This window comes from Cyrtonyx montezumae, unplaced genomic scaffold, assembly GCF_038088225.1.
Source record: "Cyrtonyx montezumae isolate F1298 unplaced genomic scaffold, pur_monq_1.0 scaffold_10, whole genome shotgun sequence".
NCBI lineage: Eukaryota > Metazoa > Chordata > Aves > Galliformes > Odontophoridae > Cyrtonyx > Cyrtonyx montezumae.
The window spans coordinates 394,610-420,923 of record NW_027071826.1 but is presented as its reverse complement, the minus strand read 5'-3'; the positions used below and the strand labels follow the sequence as shown (position 1 = coordinate 420,923).

The 26,314-nt window shown below is 41.9% G+C and overlaps 1 protein-coding gene across 1 annotated transcript in view; it reads left to right on the top strand.

The window, feature by feature from the left end:
• The window catches only part of SLC38A6 (solute carrier family 38 member 6), a 34,021-nt gene extending 10,785 nt beyond the window's left edge, over positions 1-23,236 (top strand). Inside the window, exons 6-16 of the mRNA XM_065747636.1 lie at positions 4,516-4,594; positions 8,886-8,968; positions 9,439-9,497; positions 13,917-13,982; positions 14,202-14,255; positions 15,712-15,791; positions 16,440-16,540; positions 19,747-19,871; positions 20,676-20,820; positions 20,934-21,028; positions 22,321-23,236. Of these exons, the coding sequence (XP_065603708.1) occupies positions 4,516-4,594; positions 8,886-8,968; positions 9,439-9,497; positions 13,917-13,982; positions 14,202-14,255; positions 15,712-15,791; positions 16,440-16,540; positions 19,747-19,871; positions 20,676-20,820; positions 20,934-21,028; positions 22,321-22,401 (968 nt within the window). The 3' untranslated portion in view covers positions 22,402-23,236. The remainder of the gene's footprint in view (positions 1-4,515; positions 4,595-8,885; positions 8,969-9,438; positions 9,498-13,916; positions 13,983-14,201; positions 14,256-15,711; positions 15,792-16,439; positions 16,541-19,746; positions 19,872-20,675; positions 20,821-20,933; positions 21,029-22,320) is intronic.
• Positions 23,237-26,314: the final 3,078 nt, after the last annotated feature.

The window sequence follows — 26,314 nt, the reverse complement described above, 5'->3', positions numbered from 1 at the left end:
ACCTGCTGAGAACTGTACTGCTAATACCTTCAGCAGTCACCAAGCTGCCATTGAGGATGGAAAGTCTCGTTCTGTTTTTCAAGCAAACTCCAGTGTTTGTTTTCACAGCGCAGTTTGCTTTTGAGCTGACAGCCTAATTACCTTCTTTGTTTCTCAGTGAGGGTTTCCAGTGCAGAGCTGCCTTAATTAAGGGCAGGTTTGTGTGCTCCTGTGCTGGTTTCACAATGGATGACCGTGATGTTTTCTCATTGCAGTTAGTGGTTGTTGGAAAGGTTTGGTGCTGCAGGGAATGCTAACTCTGCTTTAAAAACAAAACAACAGAGCTCCTCGCCTGCAGCTGTGCTTTAGGACGTGAATGGCTGTGTGGGAAGCACTGCAGTTCTGTTAGTGTAAGCCTACATATACAATTAAACTAATGATGTTTTACTAAAAGTAATCTGCTGCCTATGTGTTCCTTATGATACGATAGGGAAATAAGATGCAGCTCACTTTGGCTTGACTTTGCAGCTCACTTTGCATGCTGCAGATGATAGTGTTTGTTCTTTCTGTCTTTCAGCCTCTGATTTTTTCGGTATTTGGGGAAAAACAAGGATCTTATCAGTGGGACTCTTCAGAGGATTAAGAGTTGCAGGCATCTTGGTTAATCTCAGTTATCTGTTGGCACTTGTGAGGAATCTCATTGTCTCACCCAGATGAGAACCAAGATTGCTCTGCTTGTCCCTGGTTCCCAAACCAGCATAGCTCTTTTTCAGTAGAAGCTGCAGAGTGGTTGTGTGGATACCACCCATTTTTTCCCTGCTTGCCTCTCCTGCATAGCAGGGTTGCAGCCTGGTTCCATTTTGGCTCAGCACTTAATGGTGTGAGATGTATTTAGTCATCTCATGTGCTCAGCCGTGGTGGTAGGTTAGGAAAACTAACAGGAGATTTGGAATCCTTCCCTTCGGGGGAATTATGTGTAGGACTCTATCACCAGCCTTTTTCTAAGGAAGGAATAAATCTTGTGCTTATGCAGAAGTTTAATGTATATATATTCTCTTGCATCTTTACTGTGGACTTCAGCAACTGATCATTTTTTGATAGGACGGTAAGGAAGTGTCTCAAGTTTATCTGTGGTAACTAAAACACCAGTCACGCGTGGACTGCCTCTAAAGAGGGGTTTGGGGGCTACCTTAGAAACAAGCCCGGCTTCTCCTCTCACAGCAACTAATGTTTTGTTCAGGTAGGAAGTGTTTTAAGAATGTAATTTCTTACTGCTTCCGAAGCAGTGCTAAGTCTGTTGAATGGCAGAGTGATAATGCAGTCTTGATTCCTGCCGAATACTATTTTAGTATCTGAATATTGATTCTCCTGAATACAGAACTTCAGACTCGCTTAGTTTTTCATCAAATAGCTCTTGGTGCATATTGAAAGTTATTGCAGGGTGGCATTGGTGTTGCAGCAGCAGAAGCTAAAAATGATGAAGCAACCACACTGAGGTGGCTCCAGTGGTGAAGGTCAGCACCTGCGTGCTGCCGAAGCCTCAGGTTACAGCACTGAACTCTGTTTTGCAGGAAGCCTGCCTCACCCAGTGCTCAGACAGATGGCTCATTCTGCAAAGAGGAGGTGACATAAGGAAAACAGGATGTTGGCTTTGAGTTTGGGGGGGTGAAATGGGTTGCAAGAGCAGTAAGTTCTGCTCTCAAACCACATGTGTGAAAGGGGGGCACGCCAAAGGGAATGTTACTGTTGATAGGTTTGAGTGCTTGAATCCTAAGGACTAATGTGTACCTACCAGGTTTTTTATATGATAAAAGGCACCTTAAAAGATAACCTTTAAAGCACTGCCGTTATCTTGGCAGTGACAGGATGGTGACTTTTACAAAGTGGAATAAACCAAAGCCCAAGGTGTGCTTCTGGTGCTGGTCACTTGTGGCACAGTGTACCTGTGTGACTCTGGCATCTCTTCCTTCTCCCTTACATCCCACTGCATAAGGTGGCTGACGTTCAGTTTTTTCCAATACCACTTGGCATGCTTTTTGTTGTGGGCATCAGGAAGGTTAGCTGAAATGTCATATTTGGATCAAAAGATGAGCAACTCTTCCTCAGCTGCACCACGTGTGCTTCATTTCTACCTGAGTTAACTTCAGCTTTGGGATGCAGTGGTCTGCACTCCCTTTGTACTGGAATGTATAATCTGTAACGTCTCATCTATTCAGAGTTACTCATTTGTACATTGCAGAATGTACACAGCAGTTCCTGTCTCTTACTTCTTTCATGCTGAGTATAACCTGAAGGAGCTGTTGCTTGTGAGAAGCACGAGCTGCACTGCAGCTACATTTAGAAACTACAAAGCAAGCAGGATTTGTTCCGTTAAGCTGCATTTAGTGAGGATGTCCTGCTCAGTTTTATTTAAGAGATTCACATCTTATCCGAGCGTCAGGATGTACATAAAATTGTTATTTATTTTCTCCATCTTATAGAACAGACAGGAGGAGATAAACTGGCAAAAAAAAAAAAAAGTCCTCCCCTGTGAGGTCGTTTCCCATATGCACAGAGAAAGGAGGAGAGATGCAGACAAATGTTCAGCATGTGCAGGTTGTGTGGTGCACGATTGGTTCCCTGCTCCAGAGTGGAGTGCAGTGAAATCGGACTCCTCTTTAAAAAACAAAGAGTGAGTGCACAACAAAGGATAAGTGATCAAATGATTAGCCAGAGGCTAATAGGAATGTGAGGGAAGAGTGACAGATTGCGTGGTGGGAGGAAATCTGATCTGGAAATTGAAGCTTTCTGCAGCTGAGCTGCCACAGAACCGATTTTTAAATCTTTCTGAAGTGCATAAATATATCAAAATTGCAACTTGCTTGTGTACAAAGCGTCGTGCAATACAGGAAAGAAGGCTAATGGGTCAATAAATGTGATTATCCTTTAGAGGAAGTTTTCTTTTTTCACCCCCCGAAGTTTTTTGACCATCTCTGCTTAGGGTGAGGCACACACCCACCCCCAGCTTGGCAGAGTGGTGGCGTTAATTTTCTTACAAATTCTGGTGATTTAGACATGCACATGTTGTGAAGATCTTTGTGACTGGGTCTGTGTTCTCCAGGGTGCAGACAGGAGAATAAGATGGGGCAGCAGATACACGCCTTGCAGTGTATCTGTGAACCTATGAACCTTGCCAGGCATAAACAGCAGCTACACATCGACAGGGAAATACACTGAAATCCTAGCAAAAACAGAGCTTTTAATGACAAAGAAGTGAATATTTCCTCATTTAGTGACCCACCAACTGGTTTTAATTTAACCTTGTGGTAGGTAGATGTCACTTCGCATTAATGCAATTTGCTTTCTTTATGGAGCCCGCATTCTGTCTTCAAATTGAACGTTGGCTGCTGCAGTACAGCAGTGTCAGAGTCCACACATTTTCCAGGGTTCAAAACATCAAATTAAAGAGAAAAAATGCACTCTTAACTCAGCACATGGAAGTTTGCTGTCTGGGATTTTTAAAACAAATATTACTTGAAAGCATCAGTAAAGGGAGCACGGTGTTCTAAGCCAGCAAGCACAGGACAGTAAGCTCTGAGTGCAGCGGGTGAGTTTTCATCGAGCTGTGTTTAGGACTGAAGGCGTTTGCAGCGCAGTGGTGACATCACTTGTGACAGATGGCAGGCAGCTCCCAGCAGGCTGTGATGTTTGCTGGAGCTCTTTGTCACGCCTGATGTTGTGAGTAATTCTCTCCTGGTTTCTGGGATTGTACAAATGTTTGCTGTTTGTGTGAAAGTGGCAGCAGCATCGGGGTAATAGAAATTACTCTGTTAAAAAATGTAAGAGCCCTTCTTTGTTTATGCCTTTTTTTTCTTATTATTTATGCCTTTGATCTTTTATTGAGCAAAGGAGAAAAATGTCACCATGGAGTAGTGCTTGGATTTACTTGCGTGCATCATTACTTTCTTACAAATACAAATAGAAATGCTCCATTTCAAATCATTGCTCCCACAGGGGTAACTAACAGTTCTCTTTGGATTCGTAGTTCTTGTAAGTATAGACATGCAGTGTATAGAGAACCCTTCAGTCCCATTCTCGTGTTTAGATTTGCCAACAGCAGTCAGAGGACAAAAAGAGCGTGTTTAGGAACAGTCTGTTGTATTGATAGAAGCACATCCCGTGGGTTACTCTCATCCTCATCAGCAGCATCGGATACAGAGCTGGGAAGAAGTGCTGCAGGTCAGTGCAGATCCGTGTTGCCAGGTAAAAGGTCAGCCTGCTGCTCAGTATTGTTTCCTTAGCCCTTGGGATGATGTTTTCCTTGCTTCAAGGCTCATGTCATAACAGCCTCTGTGGAAGCATCAGCTAGCATCAGCACGGTACTCGGGGACTTGCAGCTATTTTTAAGGAAGCATATGAGAAAATCAATGTTGACTCTGGTGCCACGGTGTCTAATCTATAGCTGAGATGTCCCAGTCGTAACCGCACTGGCTGAGCCACGCTGCTTGTTACAGTACTGCTGTTCCTCTGCTAAATCTGCTCTGCTTCTGTTTGCAGCTATGTCATCTTATCTGTTTATTGTGAAGTCTGAGCTTCCTGGTGCTGTTGCGGGATTTTTAAGTGGAGATGAGAGCGGGTAAGTAAAAATGCTGCAAGCATGGTGAGTTTATCCTGGAGAAGAAAGCGGCTCAGGACTGTTGAAGGAGATGGGTACTGACACTTTCCTCTGATCTCACATGCTAAAAAAGTTAGTTATTTAAAGGCATTCTTGGAATATGAAATGTATTTGGCATCTGTGAACCTTCTGCAGTGTGATTCTTTCCCATCAGACAACCCTAAAGTCGGGGGCAAAACTCCACCTAAAGAAATCTTCTGTAAAAATTTGAAAGGGGAAGCAGGAAGGGATGGGAGGGAGGGGAGGAGAAACATTTAAACTGCTGTCATGTTATCATTTAAAATATTTCAAGACCACAGTACAAAATCTGGCAGACATTTACATTTAAATATTTTGTTGTCTTGCTGCAGTAATTGGACTTGTCTTGGGAAAAAGGCCAGCTTTCCAGGCTCGGTTTATAATTCCATAACTTGGCTGCCAGTAACAAAATTATTCTTCACAAGTGAGCTACAAAGCTGTATGTAATGTGTGTCCCTCAGATTCCTGTTAGAGCTGGCACAAGGACTCTGTGCTTGCACTAGGGCAGACAGTGCAGCCTCAGAGCTGAAATCCTTGTTAGGTTGTTCCGGTGCTGCTGTCGTTCCCGACGGTGTATCCTACACTGTTACTGCAGTTTTTCCAATTGAATTTTTTCAGATGTTTTGAGCTCAAATTGGATTGAAAATGGTGCAGTTTTCTAAAGGTTGTGTAGTGCTTCCACTATACTTTTTAAGTTTAAGTTGGTATTGAAAAAGGTACTTTAGTTCAAGTTATATTTTTTTCTTTGTATTTTTATTCAATTTTGTAACGTGTACTTTGAGGAATGGTGTGGTGCTGACCTTTCTGTCTGTCTTCCTGCCCTCCTTTTGCCCTCACAATAGCATGTATTTAGTGAGGTCCTTTAATAAATGATTATGCTTTATGTTCGTGTCATTTTTAGTCTGTTCATGTAACTTTTCCAGCTGTGATAGCCATCAGCTTTTCATTTGGACTTTATTACTCTCTCCTTACTGCACTTTCACCTCTCCCATCCATACAGAGTGCTGTTGAATCTGCTTCTGTATCTGCTTCAGTCTGTTCATTTCCATTGCTTGCAAGTAACATCACTTATTACTATTGGTTTTTTTTTTTTCATTTGATGCCAGCTCACTTTATGCAAATGGGCTTTCCCTGACAAAAGGCACAGTTTTAAGCAGCTTAGGAACACTTATAATAGGTAGGAGCTGAAAGTCCCACATGCGTGCACGAAAGCATACATACGTGCATATGAGGGATTGTTCTGTCTAAAAAAGGCAGTATTAAGCTAATGATTTGATAACACATCCACCAACTTTTGCTCTTCGTCAAGGTCCTTGTGCAGATCTTCAGCTAGTGAGCAGGCAGGCAGGTTACAGTGGCTGAACTGGTGACTATGAACCATCTGAGCAGCAGTAATTCTCACTGCGCTGTCAGCACAACCACCACCTGTACTTTTTCCTTAGCTGGAATCGTGCTTTGGGAACAAAGTTCAATTTTGCCTTTGGAAATACTGAAATTGTCCATTGGAAGACCAGCCACAGCTCCAGTGGTGTGTTCATTTTCAGCCAGGCCTGCCTGTTTGCAGAGAGCTCTTCACTTGTCTCAGGTTGACTCCTCCCTTCTTTGCCCAAGCAGATACTTGAGGTGCAGCAGTCAGTCGGTGTTCCAGCTCTGTGGACACAGCTGGCCTGTGCATGGCTGCAAGCGTATTTCATATGTATCACCATCATGGTTCGTAATGTTTTGCTGCAGTACGTTTCTTATCATAGCACTAGGGTTATCTTTTGAGTAACGGTGTAAATTGATGGGAATCTTTCAAGACAAATAGTTACCAGGACCAAGTAGCAACTTATGTATGCCAAGGGCAGAAATATTGCCTCATTTGATTAAAATCTTTTAACTGGACTGCTTGTTTCCAGATGTGGCTGCACAACTGCTCTGTTTTAGTTCAGCCCCTGTGGCATCTGATCTGCTGCCATTTGGGTGCAGAATTTATCTTTAATTGTAGTTAGAAGCTGTCAAATATGTCAGTTAAACTGTCTGTGAGCCATGTTTTATATGCATATACCAACCCAAAGCACGCTCATGGGAAAGTCATTTTGCAAATTGGATTATTTTTGCAGCTAAAGGTAAGCAGGTGTGCGTGTGTTTGAGAGGATCAGAGGCAGTGTTCTACACATCTTCATGTCTTTGTTAAAAAACAAAAGCGTGCAATATAAACACTTGTTAATTGCAAGTTGAGATGTTTCTGTCTGTCTGCAGAAGAGGAATTCCACGTAGTTTTGATGCCACAAACATAGCTTCAAATGATTGTGTTAAAAAGTTGTAATTCGTGAGCCCTCTGTTAACATTTAATGACCCTGTCAGGAGGATATGATTGATGCAATTAAGTTGTCTTGCTTGTGTGTTACATAATTGATATGGACTGAGAGTCAGATCCTAATGTAGAACATATGAATCCCTTGTCCTGCTGCATTCAGGAATGAAATTAAAGCAATTTATAAATGTCTGCTTTCAGTTAAAATGTGGAGGAGGGAAGGAGGAGGAACATCTGCGTGCCAAAGCATTTTTCAGTAGAGGCAAGGATTTATATTCCACATTTCATACTTGGAATGTTTTTATCATATGGGATTATATCTGCGGATTAACTGATTCTAAAGAAAATATAAAAACATTTATTCTGCCCATGGAAAACGAGTGAATTTCGACAGCAGAATTCTGGGGGGAAATGGCCGTGTTTTTGACAACCAGTGGATGGTCCACTGCTTTTTGTTGGTTGGTTGGTTTGTCATTATAAAATTATTTAAACGAGGTTATTCTAAAAGTAAACACTACACAATTTTTTTTCTCCTTCGCATCCCCTCACTGCAGTTCTGCTCTCTTGGTTCCTTTCCCCCACGGGTGTTTTTTTCATTTACCATACACTAACCGCAGTACTTTCTTCCTTGGGCCTGCTGAGCGTGTGAGCTGCAGCGGTGTGTAAGGTGTTGTTCCTTAAGGGTTACTTGGATTTGGAGATGGGCAGGGTTCCCTCAGCCTGGACATTCCTCCGTCCGTTCATGTCACGTGTAATTCTTTGTGTGAGCCACGCAGGCGGTGACGCCCCACATCTGTATGGTGATCCTTGTTCTACACAGGTGTTGGCTGCTTTCCGTATGATAACTTGAGGTGCTGCCTGTTTATTAGGTGCTAACCATATCCTGGACTAAATAAACATGGAGGTCAAAGGCCAGGGTGTTTATAGGTAGTAAAGTCGGGGGCTGATGTGCAAGATGTTTATCAGTACAGGATATGGCCAGTGCCAAGTTCGGGGGAGCCACCCTCGAGATGTTTCTGTTTCCTAACAACTTACACGTCTGTGCTTCCCTCTGAAGGGACGAGATTTTGGTGCTGAGCAGATTTTAACAGCATCAGGACTTCATGTGCCTCCATGGTGCTACGTTTTTAAGTATGAACACGATAGCAGTTCCCATCTCTTTTCTGCTTTGAATGTGTTGCAACGGATGAAGGATCATTCTGGGCAGTATTAAAGAGAAGAAGATCTCCCTTTTTGCAGTTTTTTGTTATGTTACCTCTGGACAGCAAACATTACTTCCAGTTAACAGAAAGCTGATCGACTTGTAGATTTCCTCTAATATTCGAACCCTGTGCTGATAGGAAGAGCATAACTTGGGTAGAAAGGAAAGGTGCTGCGTTTAGAAAACATGAACAGCCAGTAGGTTGGCTTCTGGGCTGCTCGACTCTGCTTCACACCTCCTGGGAAGTGGGAATTAGAGTTGCAGCTGCTTCCAGATACACAACTGAGCGTGACCCGATTTGAGGCGCGTGGAGCACTGTGAGGCCTACACGTGGTGGTCCCAGGAGGTCCCTTCCACCCCTGAGGTGCTGTGATGCAAACACTGCTGCTGGAGGTCGGTGTGGCACAGAGCCCTTGCACTCTCATTGCTGGTTTGAGTAGAGGCAGGGATTTACATACTGAGCTGCTGAGAAGAAGCTGTACGCACACCAGAGCCTTGATCCATGCAGATGGAGCACTGCCAGCAGTGGTGGTTAATTATGGGATGGTGCAGTGCTTCTCGCTGTCTGGGAGCTGTGTCTTGTGTCAGGACGGACACTGGGGATACAAACCCATGTAGATTGCATGTGAAACTGAAGTTGTTTTCTGGCTGTTTTGTCCCAGATTGCAGTTTTAAAGTAGAACGTATGTTTTAGGCCTCATGAATTCTGGGTCAGACACAGTTGGCTTTTCCAACAGGTCCTGGTACCTCGATGGCAGACTGCTGCTGCTCGTTACTTCGGTCTGCATTGTGTTTCCCCTCGCGCTTCTTCCTAGAATTGGTGAGTAATTAAAGGAGAGAAGCAAATATTATTCTACTTTAGTAGCAATTACAATTGAAGACTTTAAAACCTTAATGGCTTATTTATTTATTTTAACTGGCAGGGGGCTGGCCATTGTGTGGGCTGCTTAAGTTGCTGTACTGTGTTCTGCCTTCCAGCCCTGCCTAGTTAACCTATTACTTGGGTTGCAGTAGTATTTTGTCTGCAATACTAAAATAAAATCTTTACAGCAGAACATTAAAGAGCTGCATTTACTTACAGCATGCCATTAGTGGTAAGCCAGTTCTAATTCTGCCCTACAAAACTGCATAAATGATCTGTGACAGGCAGTTGGAATGTTGTTATTCTGAGTCCTAAGCCCCAGATACCAAGCGCTGTAATAGAAAACATGCCTAAAATGTAAAGCTTTAGCTGTACATTAGGATCACTTTCCTTATAAATTCTCTTTTATTTTTACTGTTATTTTACAGGCTTTCTTGGCTACACAAGTAGTTTATCATTTTTCTTTATGGTGTACTTTGCGCTTGTGGTAAGTTAAAAATCAGAGCACAGCTTATCTCTTTCATTTTCTTATTGTTTAAATGTTTTCACAAGACTGTTTCGAAATGAATTGTCTTCCTCTCCTCTCTTCCATTTTATGTAGAATTTAGTTTTCTTGGAGTTCAGTATGTGCTCGCTCGGACAGATTCCGTTTGTTTTGCTGAGGCATGGAAATGCGTATGAACTTTCAAACATGTGAAAAGATTTAAAATAATTATATTTTGGACTGGCAAATGCAACAGTATTTTTGTTTTGCTGACAGTGCACTGAAGGGAGCTGGCACATACACTTTTGTTTCCCTACTAGTAACAGAATGGAATTTTGTTTGCTTAGCTTCTAACTCTTACTTACTGCAACTAGCACGGAGGAAAATTTAATATACTCCAAATAAATTAGATTTACATGTACCATGGAGTGACTGGGTTCAAAAAAAAGGCAAGGAAAACTAGAACTTCATTAAGACAGTTTACAAGATTCATTAATACGTCAATGACCTTATTCTTCTTTCCTGCTGAAAGGAAAGGTTCTTTTCTCTGAGCCATATGGGGCTTTTGACCCTGATGTTCACCCTCTCCTGGCCCCTCCTGAGGTAGACGTTTCCAAGTATCTAAAGTGAGACCTGCTCAGCAGATCAGTACCTTTAAGTTGTGCCATTTTTCCTCCTTACAGCAAAAAGGTATGTTAAAGCACGTGTGTAGTAAGTAGCACAGCCAAACCATTTGCACTGTCATCCAGGTAGAGCAGTGGGAATCCTTTTGGGGAGCCTGGAGGAATGTTCCCCTGCTCCGCTGTCATTCTGGCTTGCATTGACTTGCTTTTAATACCTGCTTTACAAAGAGATAAACAGAGTTGAAGGCAAGTTGAACAAACATGCCATCCGGGAGACCAAGGTAATCCATTAGGAGCTAAACCATGTGATAAAACCCAACTTCAAAGCTGTCAAAACATCACCCTGGGGCATCCCCGGAGAGCTGCAGTGTTTGGAGGACCTTGGGAAGTATTCTTCCAAAGCTTAGCATCGAGGAGCAGCCCCAGCCTTTCAGAGCTAATGGAAATGCATCTGTAATATTTATAAATTGCCTTAACTTCTGACCTCTTCCCTAAAATTTATCTTAGAAGAAAAGAAAAAAGCAAAATAATGCTGAAATAGATCTCAGGGTGAAGCTCCTTGCAACGGTTTTCCAGCAATTTCAATTCCTGTATTTTGGTGTGAATTTGTGCACATCTCTGAAGCTTCTCCAGTGGGGATGTGCACTGAAAGTAATTTGCAGTTCAGAAAAACAAAAGTTGCATGCAGATGTGGCTATGGTGATTTAAGCTAGGGTTTGGTAAGTTTAGGTTTGTTTCTTTCTAACAGAGAGGTATGTGGGAAGTTGCAGGTAAAGAGCACACAGGCTGCCTGATTTCTTACGAAATGATAAAAACTGTGTGCTTACTCTTGGTTGCAAAGGGACAAAGAAGGAGCCACAGCAAATCTAATGGAGGTCTGGATATTTAAGGAGAACTGGTACTCTTTGCACAGTATTTTCTCTGACATTGTCAGGCACTGAAACTCAAGGGCGTTAACCATGGTTGGGTTTCCACATCCAATTGCTTTGAAGCGGATGGCATGTGCTGCTGAAGTGATGGTTTAGTTTGCAGTGTTCATTTCTGTATGGCAGGTATGTTTTAATTTGTTCCAGAAGAAAGCTGTGTTAGTCACATGCAAGTCGTACCGTTATATGTTACATACAGAATAATTCTGTGCATTTTCAAGTGCACACCATCTGTGACACCACTTGCCAGCAAGCCATGGTTTTAATACAGCATGTGGATAAGATGGGTGTGATAGGCAACGTGTGTAATGGTCAGTAGAAGGTCTGGAGACCGCTCTGCTGCGGGGCCTTGGCAGGTCATGCACCTCCTGCTGTGCTTCCCTGTCTTCCTGTAGAGTTAATGCACTGCTTATAGTCCTCACTTGGAAAGAGTGACAACACCGAGATGAACTGATGAGGGAGAAAAAATGTGTATGCATTCAGCTGTTAATTGAAAGCCAGATTCTGTGAGGTCCTGAGCACTTTCTCTTGTTTCTCATTGTCGAGTACTTCCCCGATGTGAATCCTAAATGAAGAGGAATGAAATGTGATCGTTGTACTTTTTTATTGCCTCTTCTTGCTGTATTGAATATTGGTGAAGAGTAAAACCAGATTTTTTGGTGGGAACAGCCCTTTGGTAGCTTGTTCAACAAAGGTGTTAATGATTCCTGGTGGTGTTTTTCTAAATCTCTTGTTTACGTTCCCAGAACAAAATGTGATGCAAATTGGGAACCTGCCATATGCAGTGAATGATGTTATACACAGAGCCTGTCTTTGCTGGGAGCTGTCAGGACTGCTGGAATAAAGGGATTCCTGTTCTCCATCCACATGATATGAAAAAGTAACATCTCTTAGAACTTTGAGAACTCTGACTTGATTTGTAGCAGTGTTCATGCTGTGGGTTTATAATACCCCATTTCCATCAGAATCTGCCCTGAGTTTCTTCTTCTTTTCTGAGTTGCATCCAAATGTTTGCTGTGCTCAAAAAACTGTTCATATGGATCAGGCTACACAATCAATCTCTTCCTGTCGGTGGCTTCATTAGAGATATGAAGTGTTCTGCACTCAGGAATCCAAACACATTTGAGTAATTAAGATGATTGGCAAATAAAATTCTTTAGTTAAAGTGCATTTAGTGCATTTTCTGTTCTTTCTTTTTATTTCCATTTCAGTTTGTTCGTAATCTGTATTCCGTTCCTTTTAGAGATCTTGTCCAGTTTTTATAGTTGGCTTTTCTTTCTTCGCCCTCCTCAGTATTTGTACACAGTGTTGCCCTTCAGCAGAAAGCCCTGTGTGCACCCACTGCCAAGCACAGCTCGCATCCCCAAAGCTTTCCTTGTAGCTTGTGCACCTTCTCACTGCTTAGGAAGCCTGTTCAAACCTTAGCCAGAGCTCCCACAAATCCTTTTACTTTGGAGCCTTCAAAGTCTCTCCTTTATTTCCCCTCTCTGGGTACCTTGTAAGTACACAGAGATCTCTTTGAATGACGATTTTCCTTCTCAGAGGATCATTCAGGTTGGATAAGACCTCCTCCAGGATCCACCAGCCCAGCCAAACCGTGCCCACTGCCCACGTCCCTCAGTGCCACATCTCCACAGTCCTTGAATACCTCCAGGGATGTTGGCTCCACCACCTCCCTGGGCAGCTGTGCCACTGCATCACCACTCCTTCTGAGAGGAATGTTTTCCTAGTATCCAACCTAATATCTCAGCCTCATAAATGTATTCAGCTGGCCACCAGGCTGGGGCTTCGCAGGGAGCCATGTGCTGCTTAGTGTAAGAGGATGGTTGGAGGATTCCCATTTCCATGGGTGATCCTTTTTTGCAAGGTCTGTGGAGTGCTGTTGAGCAGGCTGCTTCCCAGTGCCATGCCTGGAGTTGCTGAATTGTTTGAATCTGTGCAATTTAAGACAGGTTATTGCCACAGCAGATGCAGCATGGTGGGTACCTGCTGTTTCCTTGCCCCACTCAGGCAGAATTCACTTGCTTCTCTTGGCCTTTGTGACATAAAAGGAGAATTGAATCCTTTTCTCTGGGCAACACCACGTGGCTGCGAGTGAAAAGTGGACTCCTTGAGCCAGAAGAAATGCTCTCTCCCATGTTATTCTTCTCATGAATCTGAGTCTTTAATTAAGTTTTTAATTATTTGCTCTAGTCTTCAAAAGAATTATAACCTCTAAAGCCAGGCATATACAATAGGAAATTAATTAGGGTGAGAAGAGCAATGCCACTGTCATTTTAAACTAGTCTCCTGAAAGAGGAGGTAACATTTCTTACTTTAATTTCCCTTTGATTTTCAGCCCTGTTACTTGGCAGTCCCTAAAGCAGCAGGGTGTAGCTAAAGCCCCAATGACATTCCGGGACAATAATTGCATTTATTGTTTTTCCTTTGCTTTCTAGTCCACACCATATGTTTCTGCCTTTTAAGATTAGCCCTAGGCTCTGCTCTGTATCTGTTAAGGGCTTGTCTGCTTAGGGAAAGAGCCTGGGACAGCTAACACAGCAGCTATTCTGTATGGGAGGTGGTGGAGCACAGAGAGAGTGAGCGTGGAGCACCGGTTGCATTTCAGTTAATGTCATAGCTCATTTCAGTGCAGCACCTCCAGACAGGCAAGCCATAAGGCTGCCAGCTGTGCTTAGCCAGCAGCTGTGTGGAATGGCACTGACAAGCTTTGCTGTCAGGCTCCCTTTTTTGTAGTCTATCTGCCTCCTGGTCAAGTTAGTTAATATTCTGTGGGTTTAGCTTCCTGCTTTGTGTACCAACTGTCTGATACTTTAATTGTGTATCTGTAAATGTAATTTGATTTTTAGGATATCATCCATGCTGTCTTGCAGATTATGATAAAAAAGTGGTCCATCCCTTGCCCTCTACCTCTAAGCAGTGCAATAGAGACTTTACAGGTAAAGTGCATGCTGTGTGGAAGTTCTTCTAAAATTTTATTAATAACTGTAATGCTTTTTTTTACATTAACACTCCAGAATTACTTGTTATTTTAATTCCTTCTTTTCACAGCTATCATGATTTTATTATCAAGAAACCCAAACCTGTCATGCCTGTGGCTTGGGCTCATTCTTTCCTTATGTCTTTTGTTGTTTTTTTTTTTCATATATGTCTCACAGGTTTCAAATTCTACTGCAGACTGTAAAGCAAAGCTCTTTCATCTTTCAAAAGAGGTAATCTCTATTAACAATAAGCTAACTAAAGGTGGGAGGTGTTAAAAAATTGGGGTTTAAACTCTATCCAGGGTAAGCTAAACATCTGTAAAACTAGTTACAGGCTGTAGAAATATTTCCTATACCTACTGCCAAGTGTTTTCCAGTCTTGCTCTTTTATATGAAGGCTGGGTGTCCAAGTTAGCACTTTATGAAAGCATTTTGCAAATGTGACTGATCTGTTGAAGTGTAACAGATGCAGCAGTGCTCATCCTCAGGATGCAGAGATACAGGCACTGTAATGTGCCCTCAGGTGGAATGCAGCACTGCTTGACTGTATGCACGCTTCTAGATCCTTGAAGAACAGGTTTCCTGAAACTGCCTGAGTATAAATTTTGTTTTTTCTTACCTGGAGCTAGTTCTTCAGGCCTAATGCAATCTTGTGTGTTTCATTGGATGCCAGCTCTGGTATTTGTTAATTGGTGTGGCTTTTGAATAATGTCATCACCCAACAAGGCTTGCAGGAGAGGAGCTATCGAGTAGAGCTCTGGTTTCTGTGGGGTGAAGAGAAAGGGAAAAAAGGAGGAGTAAGTTTGGGATAGGTCTGTAGCATATTGGCATTCAAGATGGTTGGTAACGTTTGTCTGGAAGAACAAAATCCACCCTTCCACCCAAAGAAACCCAACCAAAGAAACAAACAAAAAAAAAGCCATCAGACAAATGTTAAATGCAGATCAAAGAAGAAATTTTGCTTTGACCAGAACCAAGCACCGTGAGGATCCAGTTTTTTGTCTGGCCTTTGTGCTGTGTAGAATCTTGGAACTCATTCATCTATGCTGCATTTTGCCTTTTGAAATGTTATTAATTGAAAGTGGTGTATTTTTACCAGCAGGGCTCTTGTTGTAGTTCAGCTTATTCCACTTGGCAATTGAAGCAGGCTATACCACAATTCATCTCTTCTAATACAAATTACTGAAATAATATACCAGTAATTGTGTTTGATACAACCCTAGTTACATAACTGTTTTAAAACTTCAGATGATAAGTTTTGTTTTGTTTTCTTCATAAACACTTGGATACAGCTTCCAGAAGTAATGAGAAAATAGGCAAGTCAGGGTAAGGGTGTCAGTGATTTGACAGGGAGCTAAGAAAACTTGGAGAATTCCACGGATGATACGCCAGCCTTGGGGAAAACCCTACCCTTTTTTACTTAACTACTTGGCTTCTCAGTTGTTATCTTACTGACATGCTGTCCAGTGACCTCTCCTGAACGTGAAATGGTAAGCTGTGAACACCAGAGGAGGTGCTGGTTCAAGAGGTCCAGTTGCACATTGTGATTAAGAGCCACCACTCTGTGTTAATGTTGAATGATTTCCACTGTCTTCCGTGGCTTACACTGAATCCTGAATTCATTCAGATAATTTTCCACCCATCTGTAATAACAAACAACTTCAGAGGTGTTTATCTTCTGTTCTAGAGTGCTTATGCAATACCAACCATGGCCTTCTCTTTTCTCTGCCATACCTCAGTCTTACCGATTTACTGTGAGCTCCAAAGGTAACGTATGAGAATACATGCAATATTCAGATGTAGTGGGAGTGTTCAGTTCTGTTTTCCTAAATTAATCCTGAATATTATATTTTCAAGTTAATGTCATCAAACACTGCAGGCTCAATAGTCTTTTTTGGAAATGTACAACTCTGTACTGGCCCCTCTTCTTCCACAGGAGAGAAAAACAGCCAGTGTGGTTCTATCACCAGTGTCACCAGCTGTCCTGGCCATCTGGTGAAAAAAGGTCGTTTACTGAGGTGCTTAGTAGTTAATGTTTTTTTTTTCTTCTGTAACTGTATTTCACCAGAGTCAGTGCTTTTTGGCCCAGATCCTGTGTAAATTGCTGTTTTTATTTTATTAAAAATCAAATAAATGAACAAATAAATTCCACTGTCAGGCATGGCAGAATTCCTTTCCAGTTGGGGGCAGTGCTAGTTGTCTGCGTGACAAATGAATCTTAACTACAAAATAAAAATACTTTAAATAGAGCCATTTTAGTGAGAGCTGAATCTTCAGCAAATTCTCCATGGCCCTAAATTACAAGGTTGCATTCTCATAAAAGGTAAGCTGCTATGTTTATAATAATGGAGCTTGTGTTGAATGGTCCACAATGTAGATTAAACAACACTTTATTTTTTCTTCTTTACATTTTAGTCCATCCAAAAGTAGAATGCAGAATGTAACTGTCACAGGAATTGGCCTGAGTTTCATAATTTACTTTATGTCTGCTTTGTTTGGGTATCTGACATTTTATGGTGAGTATATTTTTCAAGTGTTCTGTAGAATGCAGCCTAATAGTAAATGATGCATGCATCGCCTCGACTACTTGAGCTTTGTTTATACATTGATACACTTGGATCATAAATTTTAGTTCCATGACTTCTCAACATGTAATGTACGTAAACCTTGCAGGGTTTACGCCCTGAACACTGTACAGACAAGGTACAAATGAGATCTATGACAAACTAGTCCTAATGTTAGGGAGACAGGAAGGTTTGGAGGCATGCTTGCCTTGGGAACAAAGCAGCAACAACATAGAGCTTGGGAACAAAGCATGGATTGCTTCTTTGTTTTGTTTTTGGGTTTTTACAAATGAATCAGAACTAGCACTATCTATTTCACTAGAAATCTGCTGGAAATTTTGTTCCTTTCCTAAAACAGGGCTTTATTTTTAATGATCACACAAAATGAATTCCTTATTATGCTTTTCTTTAATGTGCAAGGTAAAGACAGAAAATAATTAACTGGCAACAAGAAACATAGGTGGTCTGAAGCAGATGAAGGATCCATCTAGTTTTGTGTCTTGACTTCAGCAGGGGGCAGTGACAGATGCCTAGGAGAGAAATGAAAGATGTAGAGCTCTAAGCTTTGAGTTGGGCTTCCTAGCACGTGCTTCCTGTCTTCAGTAAATTGCCTGGTGTGCATTTCCCAAGTCAGAGGTGGTGTCTGTTTGGTGCGCAAAGCAAATCAAGAAAAGCACATTTCTTTGAGATGTTGTCAGCACAGTACTTGAAGAATATACCTTTTTATTTACCAAAAAGAAGAGTGGGATATGAAACTTCCATGACCAGTGCCGTGGGTATCTTTCAGTTCCTTTTTCTCTAGAGCTGACAGGGCAATTGAATTCAGTACCAGTGTTAGAACTGTTTGGACTCTTTGACTTTTGGGTGCAATTTATAGATACTTCTAGTTGAGTTTAAACATGAGTGCCTGGTGGTACTGCGTTTTTCCAGCACTCAGATCTCACAACTGTTATCTTCGTAGTGGCTTTTGTGATTTTTTTTTTCTAGGTTCATCATAGTTTTGGCAGTGTTTTCAGAACTGCCGTGCAATGTCACAGCGGTGTCATTTCCAGGGAATGTCATTTGTCTCTCAGCATGCTGCTTTACATTTCTGATGTAGCATGTTTTGTTTATGTAGCACACGTTTTCAAATTGAATTGCCTCTGCTTAGTGATCCGAGCATTTTCTGTACTGGTATTATACAAACCAGAGAATCATAGAGTCCTTAGAGTTGGAAGGGACCTCTGAGGACCGTCTAGTCCAACTGCCTTGCAGTGAGCAGGGACAGCACAGCTAGGTCAGAGTGCCCAGGGCCTGATCCTGCCTCACTGTGAAAGTCTCCAGCAACAGTGTCAACCATAGTAATAGTTGGCCTGTTCCAAACGATGCCACATAAATGCATCACACTCATCTGTAAGGACTCTGCTGATGTTTTCTGGAAATGCAACCTTTTTGTGACGTGATCACAAGTTGACCACCTTGAATGAAATGATTAAAAACTCTTACAGGACAAAAAGATGACAGTACTGCAGTATTGATAGGATTTGCCTCTGTTTCGAAGTATTTCACGTTTCTTGATCGTGGGTTTGGGATAGATAGCCTTTAAGAAAGCAGTAAGAATCTGGCTTTAGCAGCTAAAAATTGCAGATTTGTGAGGAATTTTGCACCTTGCTTCCCAGGCATTACTGTATGTCTGACCATAACTTCTGAAAATGTTCCCTTGACACAGAATCCTTTGAAAAATTAAGTGGAGAGTCCTGAAGCCCCAAGTAGCATATAGGCCACTAGTACTGTTTCCTAACTGTTTCCATGTGGCTTTGCAGGGAATTGAAACTTGGAGCATCACACTGAGAGATTCAGCAGTCGGTTTGGGATAACCGTATGTTTCCAGGTCACATCTCGGCAAAAACAAGTCGTAGAATCAGACCCAATTCCCATTACCTTTGCTGCCATCGTTTCTTTGAGGCAGTGCCCTTGGGCTGCAGTCATTTAGTCATTTCAGTGTGAATATTTCTGGTTTTCTGCAAGTTTGGTTTCTTTTAGTAATTCTTAGACTCAAGAGCCGAAGATACCAGAACCAACAGTGAATGTCTGTAAGAGATTACATTCTTCCCTTGCAAGCTTCTGCTCCTTTTTTAACTTTTTGGTCGTCTTGTTTAATTAACTTACTTCTTTAAACAGGGAGAATCTGTTTTCTGTTCCTAAAATACCAGTCCAGGAAAATGTAAAACGTTTCATTTTAAATTGAAAACAAAGGAGGAGTTCCTTCTTTGAAATGAGACGTATTTCATCTTTCCATGGCTCAGAAGTTTTATACTGTTCTCTGTGAATTTGAAACTCGATGCAGCGCCTGGACTTGGGTGGAAATTCGGTCCTTTCTGATGTCCAAAAAGCACTCAGTCAGAGGAGCAGACCCCTTCCAGGACCCTGACTTGCTGTCAGCAGAGCAGTAGCGCTTCTTACAGTACTGCTGAAGAATTGTGATGGAAAACTGAAGCAGTTCAGATGCATTTTCTTTGTTCATCAGTGGAGCCCCAGCTTAAATTTCAGAGCCTTTCTCAGGGCTCAGTCAGTCTGGTAGTCCCAGCTGTGTTAAGCCTACATTTTAATTTGTGAGCAGTGCTTTTTGTTATCTGTTTAAAATACTGTAGAAAGTGTTTAAGACTTGTGGATCCTGACACCTGCATGTTTTCTTTAGTTCTCTGAGACGTCTTCAGGAGTTTTCTGGGTTTTACCTCTGCTGTTTGCTCATCCCTTCAGGCCACTAAAACTTGTATTTTAAGCCTAGCTAACGTGATAAAATTAGGTAGGAAACAAAATTACCTAACTGGTGCGTGGATTGAAAGTTTCCGAACCTGTATCTGCAAGCTTGGAACAGCTTTCTTTTGAAGTCTTCCTTTTCCACATTTCCTCCATCTTCTCTTAGATGACTTTTAGTTCAGCAGAGGCTGTACAGCATCTTGCTTCTTGAATGGTTTTTTTTCCCGTTTTCTCTAGGTTATAAATCAGTTAGAGCTGGTTCTTCAGTAGTGCCCATATGATGCTTATGTACAGTCCTTCCACTGTGCATTAGTTACAGGCAAATTGGTCCATGTGAATGTTAGCTTCGTACACATTGCTGGTTGCGTCACGTTAGTTCTCAAATGGTTAAGAAAACAATTCATTTTTCTGCTTTTCAGACAAAGTGGACTCTGAATTGCTGCAAGGTTACAGCAGGTACATGCCACACGATACTGTCATCATGACTGTTAAACTGGCCATCCTGTTCTCTGTGCTTCTGACAGTCCCTCTAATCCACTTCCCAGTAAGTACTCCTCTCTGGCATAAGCAATGGTAACTAATGCTTTGCAGGCTGTAATATCTGAGACACATCTAGGCTTGTGTATCTTATTCACTTGTCAAGTGATTGATCAAAGACCACATATTTGCATATGTTCCATGAGAGCTCCAAAATAACAACGAACCACTAAGCTAATTTGTGCTCTAGAGACAGATTTCAGATTTAAACTAGCCCACAGCGTTGTTTTTAATTTAGAGAATTCAGAACTTCTAAAGTTTATTTAGTTTGATTTTTTTCTCTTAAATTGAGTTTTGCTGGCTTCGATTTTCCTTTCTGCATGCACGCACACACACACAAACACACTTATACTTGAAAACTCAATTTGATTGTAAATTGAAAACACATATTGACTTATTTCACTACAAGAATACTCTTTAGCTTATCAATACCATGGTAGATTGGAGAGAATTCATTCAGTTATGAAAAGTAAACCAAAAAACAATAGTCAGAATTATGCCTAGACAGGTACCCTGTTGATTCCATACCAGTTGGCAGCACACTGAGCCCCCAAACCTTACCTTGTCACAGCAGGAATTATTCTTAGGACTGATGGCCATGTGATAAATACTGCTTCAGTACTCCAGTTAACCCCATGTTACGGAGAGAAAAAAAATCTAATTTAGCATTACTAAATTATTTTGCATTTTGAGTCAAAATGTTCTTTTGCTTTTGGTATGATAAAATTCTTTATGCTCTGTGAAACTGAAATAAGATTTAAAAAAAAAGTTATTTATTTTCCCATGCAATATTTCTTCTAATTTTATGTAGGCAAGGAAAGCTGTACTGATGGTGTTTTTCTCTCACCTTCCTGAGTCTTGGATTTGCCATATCCTTGTCACTTTAGTGCTGAATACAATCATTGTTTTGTTTGCAATGTACGTGCCAGACATTAAAAATGTATTTGGAGTCATTGGTAAGTTGCTGTGGCTTTTTGTTATTATCTTTTGCTTTGAGAAATTCAGAATTACGCTGAGCCAGTGTGTTTCAATCTTGCTCTAAGAAAATCTTACTTTCTGGTTCTTGTAGGTTCAACCACATCGACGTGTTTGCTTTTTGTATATCCTGGGCTGTTTTATCTTAAACTTAGCAGGGAGGACTTTCTGTCACCGCAGAAACTCGGGGTATGCTTTTTCTGTGCATGTGCTAATTGTATTTAAAGAGGCTCATTTTGTTGCACTGGAGAGAATGTAATCTAGTGGGCAGAGCTCCAGTTTTCAGTGCAGTTCACAAAATCTGTGAGCATTTTCTTTTATTGTTCACATGGGCTCTGCTGTGTCTGAAACTCTTTTTTACAAGATCTGTCCGGCTAGCAGTGTGTCTGTGTTCTGACTGTTGATCTGAATACATGCTTTTCTCTATCATTTTCAGATGTCAATTTTTAATCCAGTTTCTCCGTGGTTTTTACGCATTACTCTGATGTTGTTTGGGCAGCTGGGACAAAGCCAAGCTGTGTTTAAGTGAAACAGTGTTGATGCTTGTTTTCTATTTAAGCCTTCTCAAAAACATGTTGTTTTTTTTTTCTTTTCCTTTATGGTTTCTCTTTTGGCACAGTAGGTTGAGTTCTAATGGGAATTTGTGCAGCAGCCTGCTTTTTGCACTGTGACTGTGCTTGTCTTCTTTTTAACTGCTGCTCAGCCCAACTTTATGGCAGTGTCTAGAACCATGGCATCATTCAGGTTGGAAAGGACCTCTGAGATCCCCCAGCCCACCCCACCCCCCCGTGCCCATTGACCACATTCCTCAGTGCCACATCTCCACAGCTCTGGAGCACCTCCAGGGACCGTGACCCCACCACTCCCTGGGCAGCTGTGCCACTGCATCACCACTCCTCCTGAGAAGGAGTTTTGCCTCATCCCCAACCTGAACCTCCCCTGGCACAACTTAAGGGCATCGCCTCTCATCCTAAAAACAGCGGCCGAGTGCTTATACTGTGACCATCTGCCATTGCTGTGATTCATGAAATAGGGAACCTGAAAGAAAATCCAGTGGTGATGCTCTTTCAACCATTTTAAGTCTTGATTATTTCCAGTAAAGTTTGGGCCTTGTTGGAAATTAGCAATCTACTGTATCTTGGGCTGTGGTTTCCTGGTTTTAATCTCACTGTTAGAAATGTAAGTAATCCATTATAACTTGAATTGTGTTTTGAGCAAAATGCAAATTCAGTTTCCTCATTCATTCAGAGTTGTGTTGATTCAAGCAGATCTGAACAGTTCTCAGGTGAACAGTGCAAGTGAATGGAACTGATTTGAGAGCGCCCAGTGAAACTCAGTTTCATTCATTCTAAGCAGACACCTTGTGTTTGAAGACTAATTAGTTTGCAACATGAAAGATGTTTTAAGACACGCTGTTTAAGCCTGTTCTTACAGATTATTTTATCTTCAGTGATAGAGTTTTTTTCCTTCTTTCTTTACAGGCATGTGCGTTGGTTATTTTTGGCCTTTGTGTTGGTCTGCTCAGTTTAATTCTAATAATCCTCGATTGGATTAATCAGTAACAACATATGGTTACTGTCCAAAGTGGGCTTCAGGAGGACGGCGAGACCCAGAGATGCAGGCACACTACAGAAAGCACTGACAAGAACCATCTTCACAACAAATAATGCTTGTTCAGTTCATTGGTGATGTTCCTTCATTACTCTTGAGTCTAAAGTGCTAGTTTTTAATGGTGTTCTTGTGGCAGGTGAAAAGGTCTCTTGATAATTCCTGCTATGCAAAGATGGCTTAGTGCAAGTGGTGAACAGAAGCGGAACCTTGAAACTTTTAAAGAGAATGAGATGGATTTTATATTGTTTGTGATGTGCATGTCACATATTATCCTAATAGTAAAAGACCACCTTTGCTTCTGTAATTTCCAAAAGTTCAGCCAGTTGATAAAAGGAAGTTACTGATTCCTAACATTTACCCTGCTTTATCCTAGTGTGGACTCAGAGGCCAGCCACCTTAGCCCAGTTTAATGGGCACATCATGATAATTGTATTCCTGAATAGTTTTATACCTCCTGTGTACTTGAATCATATTGAAGTAATTTTTAAATTAGAAGCTTTTGCCCATCCAGCATAATAAGTTCTCACACCATTAATGATTCCCCTTTGTGGTCAAAAATAGACCACTTTCAGTTAATGTCTGCTTTTGAGTATTATTCACATTACCTCAGTGTTCCTGCCTGTGGAAGACTTTTCTTTTTCTCTCTCATTGCCATTTCTACCAGTGTTTCCTATATGAAACAGAACATGTCTGTGTTTTATGTAGTGCTGTGTGTTTGGACTTGCAAGGTGACATTCTGCTGTCTTGAGGGCAGAGGAAATTTTATGTTTACGGAACCTTAATTTTACCCCATTCACACACTCTAATTGTAATTTTTTTTCTGTCTAAATGAATCATGAATGCAGTTTTCAACGCCAGCTGGACTTCGTTACCTATGGTATGGGGTGCCCACCACAAAAGTTCCTCATATCAGCCACTGCTTTCATTCTCCTAATGTCATGGTGAGCTTCCTTACATTTGTTACTATCAGATGGAATCCGATGTCTTTAGAATAGCCTCATCCCTGTAGAGACTTTATACCCCGAAGAAGTTAAGCCTCAGCAGAAAAGTTAAGAAATCAGACCTCAAGACTCAAATGGCAAGATTGAGAGAGTGGGAAAGTTCTTCATTATTTCCAGATGTAGTATTTCTTTTAATTTAGCTTAGCACTTCTACATCTGAGAATTGGAATAAGATACAAGTGAAATAGTAAATTGTCTGTGTAACATGAAAGAAGTTGGTGTATGAGATTACAGGAATGTTTCTGTCCATAAGGCACACAGTAAATTAGTTGACTCTAGCTAGAAAATGCTGTTGAAACAATTCTGTTAACATGTTGACATGTGTTTCCTCATTTGAGATAGGGAAGACGCCCTGGAAACTGACATTTGTAACCTCTTAGCAGCAGGTCTGTCTTTTAAGCTCCTGTGCAAAACTGAGGCCAGAAACTAGAAGTGAGAAGTACAGCTACAGCAGAATCATTGCTGTGCCGTTCCCAAAAGCACTTCTGCATAAGCAGTCACGTTTTCCAGTGATGTAGGAGAGGCAGCATTCAGCCTTGTAACTCTTGGTTTTTTATTGTCAGTAATGTCACGGTGGACGGTAACTCGGCTCCTCACTGCTGGTGGCTGTAGAGCAACCTGAAAATTGATCTGATTTCAGCTTGGAAGGACTTCACTTGTAAGCTGACTGCCTTGAGAAAGTGTGTCTGCCTGTGGCAGCAGCCTGCAGGGAGCACTGGGCAGCGGCGCTCTCCAGAAAAGGATGTGCCAAATTCAACATAACCCAGAGAGAATGCGCTTGATCCTTCCCTGTGTAATGGGCAGGGACAGAAAATAGCAGAGTTGGAACCGCCATCTCTGTTCCTGAGCTGGCGAGCTACGCCTTCTCTGACTTCAGTGCCAGCAGATCACTCAGCTCTTGGGATCTGTGAGATGTTTTTCACTTTGGATAGATGGCCTGCAGGCACCCAGGTGGTGCTGGTGTGCAGTTGGCACTGCTTCAGGAAACCTTTTGCCTGAGGAATATTCTTCTGCTTGGGAGTTTAACACAGAAATAGACTTGAGTGGTGAGGCATAGGAGGTAACTCAGTTTTGTTATGATCCCCATTCTTTGAGAATCATTATACTATTTCTGAAAAAGATGACAGTTGTTTTTATCACAAAGCTTCGTGCCGGGGGTTCATGTCAGCACCAGAAACAGCACGTCCACTCCTGGGCAAAAGTTCACAGCTACTTCCTATGGTACTGGCACGGTGGTGGCTCCTGCTCAGTATGTTTCACTAGCAGAAAACCTGGAGAGGTGATGAGTTACCTACCAAAAGCTGAACAAAGAGAGTTCAAATGGGGTCAGGAAAGGGAGGGAGGATGGAGTTGGACTGCCTTTTTGAGCAGCAGCAGCCATTAAATCAGTGTTTTTCTCACAGACCTCGCTCTCCATCTGCTGAAGCAAACTGTGTGCACTCTGAATGCCTCTGACTTGAGAGCTCTCTGGCCTCCTGTAATCGAGGGCTCAGTCAGACAGCATTGTGTGAGCATCAGGAATTGGGGCTGTCCATCTTGCCTCTGTTCTCAAAGTTCACCCTTCCCTTTCAATTCTTGGTATTCTCCTGCCTGTGGCTGCCCTCTGATAGCCCTGTGCTCCCAGGCTTTGTTAGCTGTAGGGATTCTGCCAGGCAGAGCATCTCTGGCAGCTGTGCAGAAAGCTAAGTGTCTGTTTCATATGAAGTGTACCTTGAGAAATCAGCGATAGCTGTGGGTCAGGAACTTATTCTCTAACTGAACCAAAGCTTAGGAAAACAGGAGACCTTAAATTCACGTTGGTGAACTGTAGACACATTTTATAAGATGCTGGAAATTAGGAGGAGTATTTCTTTGAATTGTGAGGTTTTATGGAAAGCATTTCTCATATATCATGGTCTTGTAGCTTACATTGAATGGTAGTTGTAAGACATCATTGCAGGCACTTTATTTTAAACTCTGAACAGCAGGACTTAATAAGGAAGATTTACATCATCTGTGAAGGTGCAGAAAGTTGGCAAGGTTGTGCTGAGCTTGTGCTCTTTGTTTCTCCCACAGAAAAAAGCTGAGCCTGCCTGCCCTGTGCTGCAGTCCTGTGCGCATGCACAGCTGGGTTTGTGTGCATCATGTTAAAAGATTCAGCCCCCAGAAAATGCTTGAAGTAAGGTGTTGGTTTTACAGCTGATTCCTGTAATGCTATGGAAATCACTGCGTTATTGTTTTTAATCCCTGGGTACGTGAGCTGGGCTGTTAACTGACTGCCCTGGTAGGTAGCACTGGGATGATGAATACCAGTGTGTGAAGTTAATGTTCCGTGAGGATGAAGGGAAGCAATTCACACCTCTGCTGGAGCTCTGTTATTACGTTTTGGCTGCAGTGCAGAAGGGATGGAGGCACGTTGGTTTGCAGAACATTGTTATCTTCCATTTGCAAAAGAGTTAGAAGTGCTGCTACTTCTAAGAGTAGAACTTAAAACTCCTTACTTAAAACGTGAGGAGAGGGGCACAAGGAGAAAACTGCTGCTGAATTTAGGAAAAGGTGCGTGCATTTTCCACAATTCAGAAACAGTAAGGGCACTATTTCTGGTCTCAGTCTTCCCCAGGCTGCTCGTGCCTTATGGCCGTGTAAGGGTTTCACTACAGCTGCACACGAGCATGAATTCTGTTGAGCTCCAGTCACACACTTTCTGCTGACTCACGTGCTTCTAAATATCTTTTTCTTTAAACTTGTGCATGGGTAATTTTGGTTATATTTCCAGGTTGATAAATTTCAGTGGTTCTGCTTTATTACGTGTAGTTACCATTCTCTTTTCTGAAGGATCCCTTAGCATTTCTGACCTCACTTGGAGAGGTTGCCTTTCCCCAGC